The 18,650-nt window shown below is 41.1% G+C and overlaps 1 protein-coding gene across 2 annotated transcripts in view; it reads right to left on the bottom strand.

The window, feature by feature from the left end:
- LOC139369783 (arf-GAP with GTPase, ANK repeat and PH domain-containing protein 1-like) overlaps positions 1-4,319 on the bottom strand; it is a 64,636-nt gene extending 60,317 nt beyond the window's left edge. For both annotated transcript variants that reach the window (XM_071109050.1, XM_071109051.1), the window contains exon 1: positions 4,160-4,319. In XM_071109050.1, the coding sequence (XP_070965151.1) occupies positions 4,160-4,319 (160 nt within the window). The remainder of the gene's footprint in view (positions 1-4,159) is intronic.
- Positions 4,320-18,650: the final 14,331 nt, after the last annotated feature.

The following is an 18,650-nucleotide window of genomic DNA, read 5'->3' as shown; positions in this document are numbered from 1 at the left end:
CACTGCTCCAAAACCACCATAAAAAAGCCAGACTACGGTTTGCAACTGCACATGGGTCAAAGATTGTACTTTTTGGAGAAATGTCCTCTGGTCTGATGAAACAAAAATAGAACTGTTTGGCCATAATGGCCATCGTTATGTTTGGAGGAAAAAGGGGGAGGCTTGCAAGCTGAAGAACACCACCCCAACTGTGAAGCACGGGAGTGGCAGCATCATGTTGTGGGGGTGATTTGCTGCAGGAGGGACTGGTGCACTTCACAAAATAGATGGCATCATGAGGGAGGACAATTATGTGGATATATTGAAGCAACATCTCAAGACATCAGTCAGGAAATTAAAGCTTGGTCGCAAATGGGTCTTCCAAATGGACAATGACCCCACGCATACTAAGTTGTGGCAAAATGGCTTAAGGACAACAAAGTCAAGGTATTGGAGTGGCCATCACAAAGCCCTGACCTCAATCCTATAGAAAATTTGTGGGCAGAACTGAAAAAGCGTGTGCAAGCAAGGATGTCTACAAACCTGATTCAGTTACAACAGCTCTGTCAGGAGGAATGGGCCAAAATTCATCCAACTTATTGTGGGAAGCTTGTGGAAGGCTCCCCAAAATGTTTGACCCAAGTTAAACAATTTAAAGGCAATGCTACCAAATACTAATTGAGTGTATGTAAACTTCTGACCCACTGGGAATGTGATGAAAGAAATTAATGCTGAAATAAATCATTCTCTCTACTATTATTCTAACATCTCATATTCTTAAAATAAAGTGGTGATCCTAACTGACCTAAGACAGGGAATTTTTACTAGGATTAAATGTCAGGAATTGTGAAAAACTGAGTTTAAATGTATTCTGCTAAGGTGTATGTAAACTTCCAACTTCAACTGTATGTAAGAATGCTGTTCAGTGACTATAGCTCAGCATTCAACACCATAGCACCCTCCAAGCTCATCATTAAGCACGGGGCCCTGGGTCTGAACCCCACTGTGCAACTGGTTCCTGCACTTCCTGACAGGCCGCCACCAGGTGGTGAAGGTAGGAAACAACACCTCCCTACGCTGATCCTCAACACAGGGGGACCACAAGGGTGGGTGCTCAGCCCCCTCCTGTACTCCCTGTTCACCCATGACTGCGTGGCCACGCTCAGCATTCAACACCATAGCACCCTCCAACTCAATTATCAAGTTTGCAGACGACATAATAGTAGTATGCCTGATTACCAACAATGACAGGACAGCCAAGAGGGAGGAGATGAGGGCCCTCGCGGAGTGCTGCCAGGAAATTAACCTCTCCCTCAACAAAACGAAAGAGATGTTTGTGGACTTCAGGAGACAGCAGAGGGAGCATGCCCACATCCACAGGACCGCAGTGGAGAAGGTGAAAAGCTTCAAGTTCCTCGGCGTACACATCACTGACAATCTGAAATGGTCTACACACAGAGACAGCGTGGTGAAGAAGGCACAACAGCACCTCTTCAACCTCAGGAGGCTGAAGAAATTTGTCTTGGCCCCTAAGACCCTTACAAACTTTTAAAGATTCACAATTGAGGGCATCCTGTCGGGCTGCATCACCGCCTGGTATGGCAACTGCACCGCCCACAACCGGAGGCCTCTCCAGAGGGTGGTACGGTCTGCCCAATGGATCACACTGCCTGCCATCCAGGACACCTACAGTATCCAATGTCACAGGAAGGCTAAAAAGATAATCAAGGGGGGGGGGGGCTAAATAAGTCTATAATGGTTACTTCTCAGAAAGTATTGAGCTTTTAAAAGGAGTAAAACAATGGCCATTGAAATGCTAGCTATTTAAAATGTATCCAACAAGATAATCAATGGGTTAGAAATCCAGGGGATAAAAACAAAGTGTCAATGTATGCTGATGACTCTAATCTGCAATCGGGATCCCTGCACAGTCTCATTGAAGATCTTGATCACTTTTCTAGCCTCTCTGGATTAAAATCGAATTATGACAAGTGTTCCATATTACGTATTGGATTGTTTAAAAAAAAAATTGTGTTTACACTACCTTGTAGTTTACCAATAAAATGGGCAAGTATGTGAATACTTGGTATTCACATCTCAAAAAATATAATTTAACTTTCCACAATCAATTTCAATAGAAAGTTAACAAAAATAGATAAGATTCTACAACCATGGAGAGGTAAATACTTGTGATTTTTCCATAAATAGACATTGATTAACTTTGTTCCTATCACAGTTTACTTACTTACTAATGGCACTGCCTACTCCAGACGACTTTAAAACGACAAAATTAAATGTGTCTATTTATATAATGACTGAGTTTGGGGGGCAAAAATGATTAAATATTATAGCTTTAAACCTCTCACTAAAAGCTTCACACATACATAAGTTAAACTTAAACCCAAAATGGTTCTCCAGTAGATTATTAAGAAAGGCTCATCCTTTGTTAAAAACAATTGCCTTTATACAGATTACAACTTCTCATTTTTGACTAATTGAAAATGAAATTTTGTTTAAAGTATTGCCTTTTCTTAAAAAAGTTGGTTACAATTTCAGTTTCATCCCCCAGAAAAGATAGAACAAATATTAGAACATATGTTATGGTTAAAACTCAAATATACTGATTAATTTTCAAAAATCTTTTATGGATTTTTTTTTATTTTTTATTGTATTATATTTATTAATGATATTATGAATATTTACTTATTTTCCACCATAATTTGCAAATAAATTCATAAAAAATCCTACAATGTGATTTTCTGGATTTTTTTTCTAATTTTGTCTATTATAGTTGAAGTGTACCTATGATGAAAATTACAGGCCTCTCTCATCGTTTTAAGTGGGAGAACTTGCACAATTGGTGGCTGACTAAATACTTTTTTGCCCCGCTGTATGTAAAAGTGTACGTAAAATGTGTATGTAAAATTAGATTTGATACCTTTTTATACTTGTCAGAAATGTCCAGATCAACTAGTCCAGGTTTCTCCGATCAAATAGCCTAACCTAAATGGCACTAAATAAAATAGACAATATGGAATGGACAATCACAACTGTTGTGTAGGATGTCAGTTGTTGAAAGTTGATCATAGCGACAAAGAAAATACTTCTGCATTTCCCGCTATGTAAACGCATTGCAAATAGGCTCACGATAACTCCTGATAAAGTTGGGTAAATTATATTCAGAACTTAAATAACCAAATTGATTAGTCACAGGAATTAAGACTAATAAAGCCAATGCAATGGCCTGTTTTACAAATGGAGGGCCAACAACACAGATGAGCATTGATAAAATTCCATTGTGGCAGACATGGTAGGCTATACCCAGTATGCACGAGCCAACGTCTTTTTTTGGTCCTGTCCTGATATCGTTTATTGGTGTTTATAGACAACATAACATTGACGGGCATTCATAAAATTCAATTTCAGACAACACTGTGGGCTACAACACTGTGGGCTACACCTCGGTAAGTATGTACCGATGCCTATACCTTTTGGACGTCTTTTTTTGTTGCAGTTCCGTACAGTCCTTGATTTCCACAGACATTGGTTTTTGTTCCGGTCCGGACCAAATCTGAACCAATCATAGACGTCTATTTTTGGTTCAGATTTTGTCCGGTCTGACCAGCCTTGATTCGGCCCAAACATAGACATCTACAAATTACTTATTTTCAACTTTTATTCAGAACCTAAAATGTACCCGATTTCAACATCTGGAAAATACGTACTTTCAACGTCCGGAAAATATGCCTTTTCAACATCCTGAAAAATAAGTATTTTAAACATACGGAAAATAGATTTTCACATTTCATTCAGAACCTAAGTTGAACTTGTCTTTTCAGACGTTTAAGTTATGTTTTAGAAGTCATTTCAAGTAATTTTGCTTAGTGGGACTATTCTAGTTTTGCTGGGGCGCAGGACGTTCTCCAATGCTGGAAGGGGGACCCGAGTGAAAAAGTTTGGGAACACTTGGACTAGGCTATAGGAACATATATAGCCTATCAAGTTGCCAGCACTTTAAAATTACGTTTTAAAGTGGTGTATTTTAATTACAGGTAGGCTATCATTTGATTTAAATGAAAATGCGTCCACTATTTGTCGGTTGTCAGGACAACTCCTTGCATGATAAACTGGGTTGGGAGCCAATGGCAGGCCATGGGGCTAGGCCTATTGAATTGCTTACCTTGGATGCTGTGAAGGTGAACGTTTAAACCAGAGCGAAGCTGTAGGTCGTCGACGCTCTCCAACTGCTTAAAAAGTTTGGCAAAGTTGTTCTTCACAATTTCATAGCGCCGTACCTCGGTCCGAATTGCATTGGAAAGCGCTAACTTGCTGCTGTTCATAATGACACCTGTCTCTGGTGATTACATGCGCGAGATTTTCATTCGTTATCCATCTGCGCGCACTTCTCCAAACAGTTCAACCAAAGCTAATCGAACCTATGTATTCAGTTTAATAAGAGCTTCTGTCTGCAAAGTAGCCTACATCATCAATCAAAAGTACTTTATTCATTTGAGCAAATTTCTTGTTCCGTTTGTGCCTTACAACGACTACTTCCTTGTTTTAAAGAGCTGCAAGAAGAATGCTGATGAGTCGGACTCGTTTTGTCCTCTGAAAAAATATGACACCTCATGGAGACATTGTTTCCCACTAGGCACAGACGTCAGTCCAACGTCTAATTTTGATGTACATTTGGTTGAGTTGTGAAATAAATAAAAAATCACTATCATTGGACTTAAATGTCTTTATGTTGATGACTTTTTGCCAATCCAATCTGTTTTCCACGTTGATTCAATGTCATCACTTATTTTTTGGGGTTTAAATTACGTGGAAACAACTTTGATTCAACCAGTCTTTTCACAGTGGGTTGTGTGTGTATGTGGCTTTGTAGCAATACAAGTGAAGTACACCCTACATTTATTTGGACATTGAAGCGAAAACGTTTCATTTGTCTCAATACTCCAGAATTATCGATTTGAGATCGAATGTTTTATATTAGGCGAAAGTACATAATGTCACCTTATATTTGAGGGTATTTTCATACATATCCGATTCACTGTTTAGAAACTAATGCGCTTTATATACAAATCAAATCAAATTTATTTATATAGCCCTTCGTACATCAGCTGATATCTCAAAGTGCTGTACAGAAACCCAGCCTAAAACCCCAAACAGCAAGCAATGCAGGTGTAGAAGCACGGTGGCTAGGAAAAACTCCCTAGAAAGGCCAAAACCTAGGAAGAAACCTAGAGAGGAACCAGGCTATGTGGGGTGGCCAGTCCTCTTCTGGCTGTGCCGGGTGGAGATTATAACAGAACATGGCCAAGATGTTCAAATGTTCATAAATGACCAGCATGGTCGAATAATAATAAGGCAGAACAGTTGAAAGAAACTGGAGCAGCAGCACGGCCAGGTGGACTGGTGACAGCAAGGAGTCATCATGTCAGGTAGTCCTGGGGCATGGTCCTAGGGCTCAGGTCCTCCGAAAGAGAGAAAGAGAGAATTAGAGAACGCACACTTAGATTCACACAGGACACCGAATAGGACAGGAGAAGTACTCCAGATATAACAAACTGACCCTAGCCCCCCGACACATAAACTACTGCAGCATAAATACTGGAGGCTGAGACAGGAGGGGTCAGGAGACACTGTGGCCCCATCCGAGGACACCCCCGGACAGGGCCAAACAGGAAGGATATAACCCCACCCACTTTGCCAAAGCACAGCCCCCACACCACTAGAGGGATATCTTCAACCACCAACTTACCATCCTGAGACAAGGCTGAGTATAGCCCACAAAGACCTCCGCCACGGCACAACCCAGACAGGATGACCACATCAGTGACTCAACCCACTCAGGTGACGCATCCCCTCCAGGGACGGCATGAGAGAGCCCCAGTAAGCCAGAGACTCAGCTCCTGTAATAGGGTTAGAGGCAGAGAATCCCAGTGGAAAGAGGGGAACCGGCCAGGCAGAGACAGCAAGGGCGGTTCGTTGCTCCAGAGCCTTTCCGTTCACCCTCCCACTCCTGGGCCAGACTACACTCAATCATATGACCCACTGAAGAGAAGAGTCTTCAGTAGAGACTTAAAGGTTGAGACCGAGTTTGCGTCTCTGACATGGGTAGGCAGACCGTTCCATAAAAATGGAGCTCTATAGGAGAAAGCCCTGCCTCCAGCTGTTTGCTTAGAAATTCTAGGGACAATTAGGAGGCCTGCGTCTTGTGACCGTAGCGTACGTGTAGGTATGTACGGCAGGACCAAATCAGAGAGATAGGTAGGAGCAAGCCCATGTAATGCTTTGTAGGTTAGCAGTAAAACCTTGAAATCAGCCCTTGCTTTGACAGGAAGCCAGTGTAGAGAGGCTAGCACTAGAGTAATATGATCAAATTTTTTGGTTCTAGTCAGGATTCTAGCAGCCGTATTTAGCACTAACTGAAGTTTATTTAGTGCTTTATCCAGGTAGCCGGAAAGTAGAGCATTGCAGTAGTCTAACCTAGAAGTGACGAAAGCATGGATTAATTTTTCTGCATCATTTTTGGACAGAAAGTTTCGGATTTTTGCAATGTTACGTAGATGGAAAAAAGCTGTATCTAGTCCACCAATTTGAAGGTGTTATAGATAATTATACAAATTCACTATTCCTATCATGCAATGATTACATCGAGCATGTAACAAACTTATTGGATGCTTTTGCAGTTTGTTTTGGTAGTGTTTCGAATTATGTTGGGCCCAATATAAATTAATCTTAAATAACTTTTACTGTAAATAAGAATAGGATATGTTTCTGAACACTTACATTTTACACCCCATGACTAAATGTATAGAGATGCAGGAAATAAGCTTTAAGAGGTGTGTAAACAGTTTTTGTCATGAACAGTCACGGCCGGCCAACTCATTAGGCAGGATTAGGCGGATTCTTATGGCGGCAGATTGACGAGGGCGGCATTTTCTGAACTAAACTGGCCAAACTGGCATTTTCTGAACCTCAAACAACAACACATAAAACCTCACTTAATTCTGCCCAAAAACAATGAACATTTTTCTCAACCAGTGGCATATGGGCTTTTTAAGTGAGTGCTGATGCCACCCTTTGATAAGCAGTGCCCACTTTGTCAAGGGCAGAGGCGCAAAATATTTTGCTTGTCCATTCCCAGCGAGTCTCTCCAGGGTGCGCTGGGAATGAGGGGACCCTGATGTATGATATTTATGCCTCTGTAACTTTCTCAATCATCATTATTCCCGATTCATTCATGATTACCCGCAACGTCCACATTAATCTAGAAGTGTTCAAAAACATATTGTATTCTTATTTACAATAAAAGTGGCTCCAAAATGACACCATACATTATTTACCATACATTTCTATTAGGCGCAACATAATCCGACTGACAACCAAAACAAACTGCAAATGCATCCAGCAAGTTTGTAGAGTCACAAGCTTGATGTAGTCATTGCGTGCTAGGAATATGGGCCCACAAACGTAACTTTTGACTAAATTGAATACACAGTAAGTGAATTTGTCCAAATACAGTGGCAAGAAAAGTATGTGAACCCTTTGGAATTACCTGGATTTCTGCATAAATTAGTCATACAATTTGATCTGATCATCTTAGTCACAACAATAGACAAACACAGTGTGCTTAAACTAATAACACACACATTGTTGGATTGTTCTTGTCTATATTGAATACATAATTGAAACATTCACAGCGTAGGTTGTAAAAAGTATGTGAACCCCTAGGCTAATGACTCCTCCAAAAGCTCATTGGAGTCAGGAGTCAGCTAACCTGGAGTCCAATCAATGAGATGAGATTGGAGATGTTGGTTAGAGCTGCCCTGCCCTATAAAGAAAATCTTGCTATTCACAAGAAGCATTGCCTAACCATGCCTCGAACAAAAGAGATCTCAGATCTAAGAACTGTTGACTTGCAAAAAGCTGGAACGGGTTACAAAAGTATCTCTAAAAGCCTTGATGTTCATCAGTCCATAGTAAGACGAATTGTCTACAAATGGAGAAAGTTCAGCACTGTTGCTACTCTCCCTAAGAGTGGCCGTCCTGCAAAGACGACTGCAAGAGCACAGTGCAGAATGCTCAATGAGGTTAAGAAGAATCTTAGAGTGTCAGCTAAAGACTTACAGAAATTTCTGGAACATGGTAACATCTCTGTCGATGAGTCTACAATAAATAAAACACTAAACGAGAATGGTGTTCATGATAGGACACCATGGAAGAAGCCACTGCTGTCCAAAAGAGCACCTGGATGTTCCACAGCGCTTCTGGCAAAATATTCTATGGACAGATTAAACTAATGTTGCTTTGTTTGGAAGGAACACTACGTGTGGAGAAAAAAATGCACAGAAACATCAAAACCTCATCCCAATGGTAAAATATGGATGGAGCAAGCATCATGGTTTGGAGCTGCTTTGTTGCCTCAGGGCCTGGACAGCTTGCGATCATCAAGGAAAAATTAATTCCCAAGTTTTATCAAGACATTTTGCTTGAGAATGTAAGGCTATCTGTCCTCCAATTGAAGCTCAACATAAATTGTGTGATGCAACAGGACAACGACCCAAAACATAGAAGTAAATCAACAACAGAAGAAAATACACCTTCTGGAGTGGCCCAGTCTGAGTCCTGAACTCAACCCGATTTAAAATGCTGTGGCGTGACCTCAAGAGCGCTTCACACCAGACATCCTAAGAATATTGCTGAACTGAAACAGTTTTGTAAAGATGAATGGTCCAAAATTCTTCCTGACCGTTGTGCAGGTCTGATCCTTAACTACAGAAAACGTTTGGTTGAGGTTATTGCTGCCAAGGGAGGGTCAACCAGTTATTAAATCCAAGGGTTCACATACTTTTTCCACCCTGCACTGTGAATGTTTACATGTTGTGTTCAATAAAGACATGAGAACATACGATTGTTTGTGTGTTATTATGTGTGTTTGTGTGTTTCTCTATTGTTGTGAATTAGAATTTGATCTGATCTTCATCTATGACCAATTTATGCAGAAATCCAGGTAATTCCAAAGGGTTCACATACTTTTTCTTGCCACTGTACTTATGATACCTTCAAACGGGGGACTAGATACATAAAGTGCTTTCATTTATAAACATTAAAGCAGCAGTGGTGTAAAAATACTTGAAAGTACTAGTTAAGTAGTTTTTTGGGGGTGTCTGTACTTTACTTTACTATTTATATTTTTGACAACTTTTACATTCCAAAAGAAAATGATGTACTTTTTACTCCATACATTACTCCATACATTTTCCCTGACACCCAAAAGTACTCAGAACATTTTGAATAACGCTGACTTCTCCCACATGCTGAACACTTAAATGCAACAACAAAACATTAATGTTTTTTTAAACACTATAGTTTGTTTACAAGCATGGTGGCTGTACTTTAGGTTTATTGCAGCATGCTGATATGAAAATAAAGTTGTTGTACTTCAATGTTTGTAAACAATGTAAATGTAAACAACCACTGTATAGCCTCATAACATGGTTAAAACTATAATGTTGATATCATGGATGGTCTGTCTGCATACATACAGTGCATTCGGAAAGTATTCAGACCTCTTCACTTTTTCCACATTTTGTTACGTTACAGCCTTATTCGAAAATGTATTAAATATATTATATTATATATTATATTAAATATTTTCCACCATAATTTGCAAAGAAATTCATAAAAAATCCTACAATGTGATTTTCTGGATTTTTCTTCCTCATTTTGTCTGTCATAGTTGAAGTGTACCTATGATGAAAATTACAGGCCTCTCTCATCTTTTTAAGTGGGAGAACTTGCACAATTGGTGGCTGACTAAATACTTTTTGCCCCACTGTATACTGTAACTAGCAATAAAGTGACAGATAGTAAAGTGTAGCAGCAGCGTATGTGATGAGTAAAAACAATTAGTGCAAAAAGGGGTCAATGCATATAGTCCGGGTAGCTATTTGGTTTACTATTTCAAACTAACTTTTTAGCAGTCTTATGGCTTGGGGGTAGAAACTTTTCAGGGTCCTGTTGGTTCCAGACTTGGTGTATCAGTGCCGCTTGCTGTGCGGTAGCAGAGAGAACAGTCTATGACTTGGGTGGCTGGAGTCTTTGACAATTTTTAAGGCCTTCCTCTGACACTGCCTGGTATAGAGGTCCTGGATGGCAGGAATCTTGGCTCCAGTGATGTAATGGGCCGTACGCACTACCCTCTGTAGCGTCTTACGGTCAGATGCCGAGCAGTTGCCATACCAGGCAGTGATGCAACCAGTCAGGCTGCTCTCGATGGTGCAACTGTATAACTTTTTGAGAATCTGAGGGCCTGTGCCCTCTTCACAGCTGTGTTGGTGTGTTTGGAACATGATAGTGATGTGGACACTGAGGAACTTGAAGATCTCGACCCGCTCCACTACAGCCGTGTCGATATGAATGGGGTCGTGCTCTGCCCTCCATTTTCTGTAGTTCACGATATGCTCATTTGTCTGCTGATGTTGAGAGAGAGGTTGTTGTCCTGGTACCACACTGCCAGGTATCTATCCTCTTCCCTATAGGCAGTCTCATTGTCATCTGTGATCAGGCCTACCACCGTCATGTCGTCTGCAAACTTAATGATGGTGTTGGAGTCGTGCGCGGCCATGCAGTCGTGGGTGAACAGGGAGCATAGGAGGGGACTAAGCACGCACCCTTGAAGGGCCCCCATGTTGAGGGTCAGCGTGGCGGATTTGTTGTTGCCTATCTTCACCACCTGGGGGCGTCCCTTCAGGAAGTCCAGGATCCAGTTGCAGAAGGAGGTGTTCAGTCCTAGGGTCCTTAGCTAGGTGATGAGTTTTGAGGGCACCATGGTATTTAACACTGAGCTGTGGTCAATGAACAGCATTCTCATGTAGGTGTTTCTTTTGTCCAAGTGGGAAAGGGCAGTGTGGAGTGCAATAGTGATTGTGTCATCTGTGGATCTGTTGGGGAGGTATGCGAGTTGGAGTGGCTCCAGGCTGTCTGGGATGATGGTGTTGATGTGAGCCATGACCAGCCTTTCAAAGCATTTCATGGCTATAGATGTGAGTGCTACGGGGCGATAGTCATTTAGACACGTTACATCGGCATTCTTGGGCACAGGGACAATGGTGGTCTGCTTTAAACATGAACATGAAGGTATTACAGACGGGGTCAGGGAGAGGTTGAAAATGTCAGTGAAGACACTTGCCAGCTGGTTAGCGCATGCTCCAAGTACGCGTACTGGTGATGCTTCTGGCCCTGCTGCCTTGTGAATGTTAACTTGTTTAAAGGTCTTAATCACATCGGCTACAGAGAGCGTGATTACACAATCGTGTGGAACAGCTGATGCTCTCACGCATAGTTCAGTGTGCTTCGAAGCGAGCATACAAGGCATTTAGCATCACTGGGCAGCTCTCGGTTTGGTTTCCCATTGTAATCTGTGATAGTTTGTAAGCCCATGCCATATCCGACAACAGTCAGAGCTGGTGTAGTAGGATTCGATCTTAGTCTTGATGCTTTGCCTGTTTGATGGTTCATCGACGCACTTATTAATGAAGCTAGTGACTGGTGTGGTAAACTCCTCAATGTCATCGGATGAATCCCGGAGCATATTCCAGCCTGTGCTAGCAAAACAGTCTTGTAACTTAGTATCTGCCTTATTGGACCACTTCCGTTTTGAGTGTGTCACTGATACTTCCTGTTTGAGTTTTTGCTTGTAAGCTGGAATCAGGAGAATAGAGTTGTGGTTAGATTTTTCAAATGAAGGGCGAGCTTTGTATGTGTCTGTAGTAAAGGTGATTTTGATTTTTCTCGCCTCTAGTTGCACAGGAGGCAAGGTAGCAGAAATGAGGTAAGACGAATTTCAGTTTTCCTGCATTAAAATCACTGGCCACTAGGAGCTCCAGCCTCTGGATGAGCACTATACAGCTTGTTGAGTACGGTCTTAGTGCCAACATCGGTTTGTGGTGGTAAATAGACAGCTACGAAAAATAAATAGTGGTAAATTGTATGGTCTACAGCCCTCAATCTCAACCCTGGATCTCAAATTCAGTGCCACAGCATTTTTTTTATTGTTCCCATCTAATCAGGGACTGATTTATACCTGGACCACCAGTTGTGTGCAATTAATTATCAGGTAAACCAGAAATCCGGCAGGCTCCAGACCTCGTAGTGTAAGAGTTAAATACCACTAGTCTAAAGCTTATCATTATGACTACTAACTAAATGTAGCTAGTTTGACCATATTGTCAATGTTAAGCAAGCTAGCTAACTGTATTAATAGCAATGTAAGATAGCTTATGATTTCCCAGTTTCCCGTGAAGCCAGCATATGGTTGACGCAGCTTGTTTGACATTAGCCAATCAGTGTTTCTCAACAAGTTCAAAGCACGTGAATGCATTCAACTAATTTTACGACTTTACAACTGGTAATTACCACCTTCCTACTTGGTTATGAATGCAGCATTAGTTACTACTTCAGAGTCCGTTGGAAAGGATCAAATTGAGCAAAGTGACGTGTACAATCATTGATCTTCAAATCATATTCCCTGACAAATAATAGGTTTTGTGCAATTGAAGATTCGCAGAGCTACGGCTCCCCTGTCTCAGGCAATCCCAAGCCATGCACACACACAGAACCAGACGTTGATTCATTGATTGGAGACAGCTTGTGTCAATTACAGAACATTTCCTAGGATTTTCTACCTGCAGCAACACTAGTGGCTAATGCTGGAAAACGGTAAATGCACAGTGCCTCCATTTCCACACCAAAAAGCAGGGCCTAATATGTGAGTCAGTTAAAAAGTCCAATGCAGCCATTTTTATCTCAATATCTAATCATTTCCAGGCGACAATGAAGTATATTACTGTGATTGTTTTAAAGACACAAAAATACTTTTTTAGCAAAGAGAAATTTGTCAAGCAAGAATTTAGCTAGGACTGTCTGGGAGTAGTTTGAGTGTGGAGGGGAAAACTAGCCGTTATACCACAGTACGAGTACCATAGAGTTATAATAACTATAAAAACCTAACGGTCAAACAAGGAAATGGTTCGTTTTTCAACCATTCATTTTTCTCATAGGGGATTTAAAATAAGTGCTGTGTTTCATGTAGGCTTACCCTGGTGTGACATTTTGATATCCGTGTAAATCTCTCTAGGACATGGTGGCTTTTATCAATATATTTGCCTGTATTTACCACCCCAAAATGAAATGCAAATTAGCAGCTAATGTGGCTATCATAAAGAACTACAAATGCCATGATGACTGGCCAAGACTGACGAACCGAGGTGAAGGTAAGAATCTCTGGATTAACTATCTAATGTTAACTAAATTTAGTAATTCATAAATTGTCAAAATGTCTGTAAATTGACAATTCTGTGAACTGTCTTGTGCACATTTTTTATTGACACAATACCTGTTAGCAAAAGTGTCAGCTAGAGATGATGTGCAGGGGCTTGCAGGGATTGGTAGTCTTGCATGATGTCTACTTTGCATTTTCAAATCTGAGAGTAAATAGAGCCGAATATATTTATAAAAGTCACCTTGTCCAAGAGAGATTTACATGGTTATCAAAATGTCACAGGAGAGTAAGCCTACACGAAGCACAGCCTTTACTTCAATAGTGTTTTTAAAAAACTATTGAAACTCTTTCCCTGTTTGACCGCTAGGTTTTCTGGGTATTATGACACCTCCACTGTGGGGCTCAATAAGCAGAGATGTTTGGAACTCTCTTTTGTATTGGTCTATTAACTAATTTACCGCCTGGTGTTGGTTGTCACAAGGCAGGCCAAAAATCCCTCCCACCAAAACAGGCTGAAATTTCAGGCATTGATTTCAAACAGCTCTTACACTAAAATGCCATTATCATAACAGCCTCAATTTATCGGCGAATGGACTCTACAAGGTGTCAAAAAGTTCCATGCTGGCCCATGTTGACTCCAATGCTTCCCACAGTTGTGTCACATTGGCAGGGTGTTCTTTATGTGGTGGACCATTGTTGATACACACAGGAAACTGTTGAGCGTGAAAAAACCCAGCAGCGTTGTAGTTCTTGACATAAACCCTGGTACCTACTGTACTACCATATTCCGTTCAAAGGCACTTCAATATTTTCTCTTGCCCATTCACCTTCTGAATGGCACACATACACAATCCATGTCTCAAGGCTTAAAAATCCTTATTTTTCCTGTCTCCTCCACTTCATCAACACTGATTTGAAGTAATTTTAACAAGTGACATCAATAAGAGATCATAGCTTTCACCTGGATTCACCTGGTGTGCATTCAGAAAGTATTCAGACCCCTTAACTTTTTCCACATTTTGATACATTACAGCCTCATTCTAAAATGTATTGAATTGTTATTTTTCATTAATCTACACACAATACTCCATAATGACAAAGCAAAAACAGGTTTTTAGACATGTACAGTTGAAGTCGGAAGTTTGCATACACCTTAGCCAAATACATTTAAACTCAGTTTCACAATTCCTGACATTTAATCTTAGTAAAAAATCCCTGTTTTAGGTCAGTTAGGATCACCACTTTATTTTAAGAATGTGAAATGTCAGAATAATAGTAGAGAGTGATTTATTTCAGCTTTAATTTATTTCATCACATTCCCAGGGTCAGAAGTTTACATACACTCAATTAGTATTTGGTAGCATTGCCTTTAAATTGTTTAACTTGGGTCAAACATTTCAGGTAGCCTTCCACAAGCTTCCCACAATAAGTTGGGTTAATTTTGGCCCATTCCTCCTGACAGAGCTGGTGTAACTGAGTTAGGTTTGAAGGCCTCCTTGCTCGCACACACTTTTTCAGTTCTGCCCAAACATTTTCTATAGGATTGAGGTCAGGGCTTTGTGATGGCCACTCCAATACCTTGACTTTGTTGTCCTTAAGCCATTTTGCCACAACTTTGGAAGTATGCTTGTTGTCATTGTCCATTTGGAAGACGCATTTGCGACCAAGCTTTAACTTCCTGACTGATGTCTTGAGATGTTGCTTCAATATATCCACATAATTGTCCTCCCTCATGATGCCATCTATTTTGTGAAGTGCACCAGTACCTCCTGTAGCAAAGCACCACACAACATGATGCTGCTACTCCCGTGCTTCACGGTTGGGATGGTGTTCTTCGGCTTGCAAGCCTCCTCCTTTTTCTTCCAAACAGTTCTATTTTTGTTTCATCAGACCAGATGACATTTCTCCAAAAAGTACGATCTTTGTCCCCATGTGCAGTTGCAAACCATAGTCTGGCTTTTTTTATGGTGGTTTTGGAGTAGTGGCTTCTTCCTTGCTGAGCGGTGTTTCGGGTTATGTTGATATTGGACTCGTTTTACTGTGGATATAGATACTTTTGTACCTGTTTCCTCCAGCATCTTCACAAGGTCCTTTGCTGTTGTTCTGGGATTGATTTGCACTTTTTTCGCACCAAAGTACGTTCATCTCTAGGAGATAGAACACGTCTCCTTCCTGAGCAGTATGACAGCTGCGTGGTCCCATGGTGTTTATACTTGTGCACTTTTGTTTGTACAGCTGAACGTGGTACCTTCAGGCGTTTGGAAATTGCTCCCAAGAATGAACCAGACTTGTGGAGGTCTACAAAAATGGAGGTCTTGGCTGATATCTTTGATTTTCCCATGATGTCAAGTAAAGAGGTACTGAGTTTGAAGGTAGGCCTTGAAATACATCCACAGGTACACCTCCAATTGACTCAAATGATGTCAATTAGCCTATCAGAAGCTTCTAAAGCCATGACATAATTTTCTGGAATTTTCCAATTTGTTTAAAGGCACAGTCAACTTAGTGCATGTAAACTTCTGACCCACTGGAATTGTGATACAGTGAATTATTAGTGAAATATACTGTCTGTAAACCATTTTTGGAAAAATAACTTGTGTCATGCACAAAGTATATGTCCTAACCGACTTGCCAAAACTATAGTTTGTAAACAAGAAATTTGTGTGGTTGAAAAAGTGGTTGAAAGTGGTTGAAAAACAAGTGGTTGAAAAACAAGTTTTAATAACTCCAACCTAAGTGTATGTAAACGTCCGACTTCAACTGTGTGATATATATATATATATATATATACATTTTTTTTGTATATATATTTTATTCAAGTTTTACAAAATGTACATCAATGTACATAGAAAGATTCCCCATATCCTAACCTTCCTTCCTTCCTTCCTGCTTTCAGACCCTTTACTCAGTACTTTGTTATTTGGCAGTAGTTACAGCCTTGTGTCTTCTTGGGTATGGCGCTACAAGCTTGGCACACCTGTATTTGGGGGGGGGTTCCCAGTCTTCTCTGCAGATCCTCTGCACAACTATTTTCAGGTCTCTCTAGAGATTGGGTTTAAGTCTGGGCTCTGGCTGGGCCACTCACGGACATTGACTTTTGTCCCGAAGCCACTCCTGCCGTATCTTGGCTGTGTACTTAGGGTTGTTGTTGTGTTGGAAGGTGAACCTCCCCAGTCTGAGGTCCTGAGCGCTCTGGAGCAGGTTTTCATCAAGGATATCTCTGTACTTTGCTCCGTTCATCTTTCCATCGATCCTGATTAGTCACCCAGTCCCTGCATCTGAAAAACATCTCCACAGCATAATGGTACCACACCCAGGTTTCACCGTAGGGATGGTGCCAGGATTCCTCCAGATGTGAAGCTTGGCATTTAGGCCAAAGAATTAAATCAAATCAAATTGCATTTGTCACATACACATATTTAGCAGATGTTATTGCGGGTGTAGCGAAATGCTTGTGTTCCGAGCTCCAACAGTGCAGTAGTATCTAACAGTGCAGTAGTATCTAAATACAATTCACAACAATACACATCTAAAAGTGAAAGAATGGAATTCAAAAATATATAAACATTAGATAGAGCAATGTCGGAGTGGCATTGACTAAAATACAGTAGAATAGAATGCAGTATATACATATGAGATGAGTAAAGCAGTATGTAAACATTCTTTCGGATCAGTGTCCCTTCCACGGGATGGTTGAGCTAATGTAGGCTAGCATTTGGTTATAAGTAACAAGAACAATTCCCAGGACTTAGACATATCTGATATTGGCAGAAAGCTTAAATTCTTGTTAACCTAACTGCACTGTCCAATTTAGAGTAGCTATTTGAGTGAAAGAATACCATGCTATTGTTTGAGGAAAGTGTACAAATTTGAACATGAAAAGTTATTAATAAACAAATTAGGCATATTTGGGCAGTCTTGATACAACATTTTGAACAGAAACGCAATGGTTCATTGGATCAGTCTAAAACGTTGCATGTAGTAGCCAAAATCTAAATTGCACCTGGGCTGGAATAATACATTATGGCCTTTCTCTTGCATTTCAAAGATGATGGTACAAAAAAATACAAAAGAACAGGTGTTTTTTCTTTGTATTATCTTTTACCAGATCTATTGTGTTATATTTTCCTACATTCTTTTCACATTTCCACAAACTTCAAAGTGTTTCCTTTCTAATGGTACCAATAATATGCCGATCCTTGCTTCAGGACCTGAGCTACAGGCAGTTAGATTTGGGTATGTCATGTTAGGCGAAAATTGAAAAAAAGGGGCGGATCCTTAAGCGGTGCAAGTGTTCCCTTATTAAAGTGGCCAGTGATTTCAAGTCTATGTATATACGGCAACAGCCTCTAAGGTGCAGGGTTGCGTAACCAGGTGGAAGCCGGCTAGTAATGGCTATTTAACAGACTGATGGCCTTGAGATAGAAGCTGTTTTTCAGTCTCTCAGTCCCAGCTTTGATGCACCAAGACTGAACTTGCCTTCTGGATGATAGCGGGGTGAACAGGCTGTGGCTCTGGTGGTTGATGTCTTGATGATCTTTTTGGCCTTCCTGTGACATCGGGTACTGTAGGTGCAGGGGAGGTAGTTTGCAGGGGAGGTAGTTTGCCCCCGGTGATGCGTTGGGCAGACCGCACCAACCTCTGGAGAGCCCTACGATTGTGGGCGGTGCAGTTGTCGTACCAGGTGACGATACTCTCAATTGTGCATCTGTAAAAGTTTGAGGGTTTTAGAGGCCAAGCCAAATTTCTTCAGCCGGCTGAGGTTGAAGAGGCACTGTTATGCCTTCTTCACTACACTGTCTGTGTTGGTGGGCCATTTCAGATCGTCAGTGATGTGTATGCTGAGGAACTTGACGCTTTCCACCTTCACCACTGCTGTCCCGTCGATGATGTTAGGGGCGTGCTCTCTCTACTGTTTCCTGAAGTCCCAGATCAGCTCCTTTGTTTTGTTGACGTTGAGTGAGATGGTATTTTCCTGGCACCACTCTCCCAGGATTTAATCATATCAGAGAATCTTGTTTTTCATGGTCTGAGAGTCCTTTAGGTGCTTCTCGGCAAACTCCAAGCGGGCTGTCATGTGCCTTACTGAGAAATTGCTTCTGTCTGGCCACTCTACCATACAGGCCTGATTGGTGGAGTGCGGCAGAGATGGTTGTCCTTTTGGAAGGTTCTCCCATCTCCACAAAGGAACTCTAGAGCTCTGTCAGAGTGACCATTGGGTTCTTGGTCACCTCCCTGACCAAGGCCCTTCTCCCCCGATTGCTCGGCTCTAGGAAGTCTTGGTGGTTCCAAACTTATTCCATTTAAGAATGATGGAGGTCACTGTGTTCTTGGGGACCTTCAATGCTGCAGAAATGTTTTGGTACCCTTCCCCAGATCT

Source organism: Oncorhynchus clarkii, chromosome 17, assembly GCF_045791955.1.
Source record: "Oncorhynchus clarkii lewisi isolate Uvic-CL-2024 chromosome 17, UVic_Ocla_1.0, whole genome shotgun sequence".
In the NCBI taxonomy this organism is placed as follows: Eukaryota; Metazoa; Chordata; class Actinopteri; order Salmoniformes; family Salmonidae; genus Oncorhynchus; species Oncorhynchus clarkii.
The sequence above is the reverse complement of the archived record's forward strand: the minus strand, read 5'-3'. Positions and strand labels throughout refer to the sequence as shown.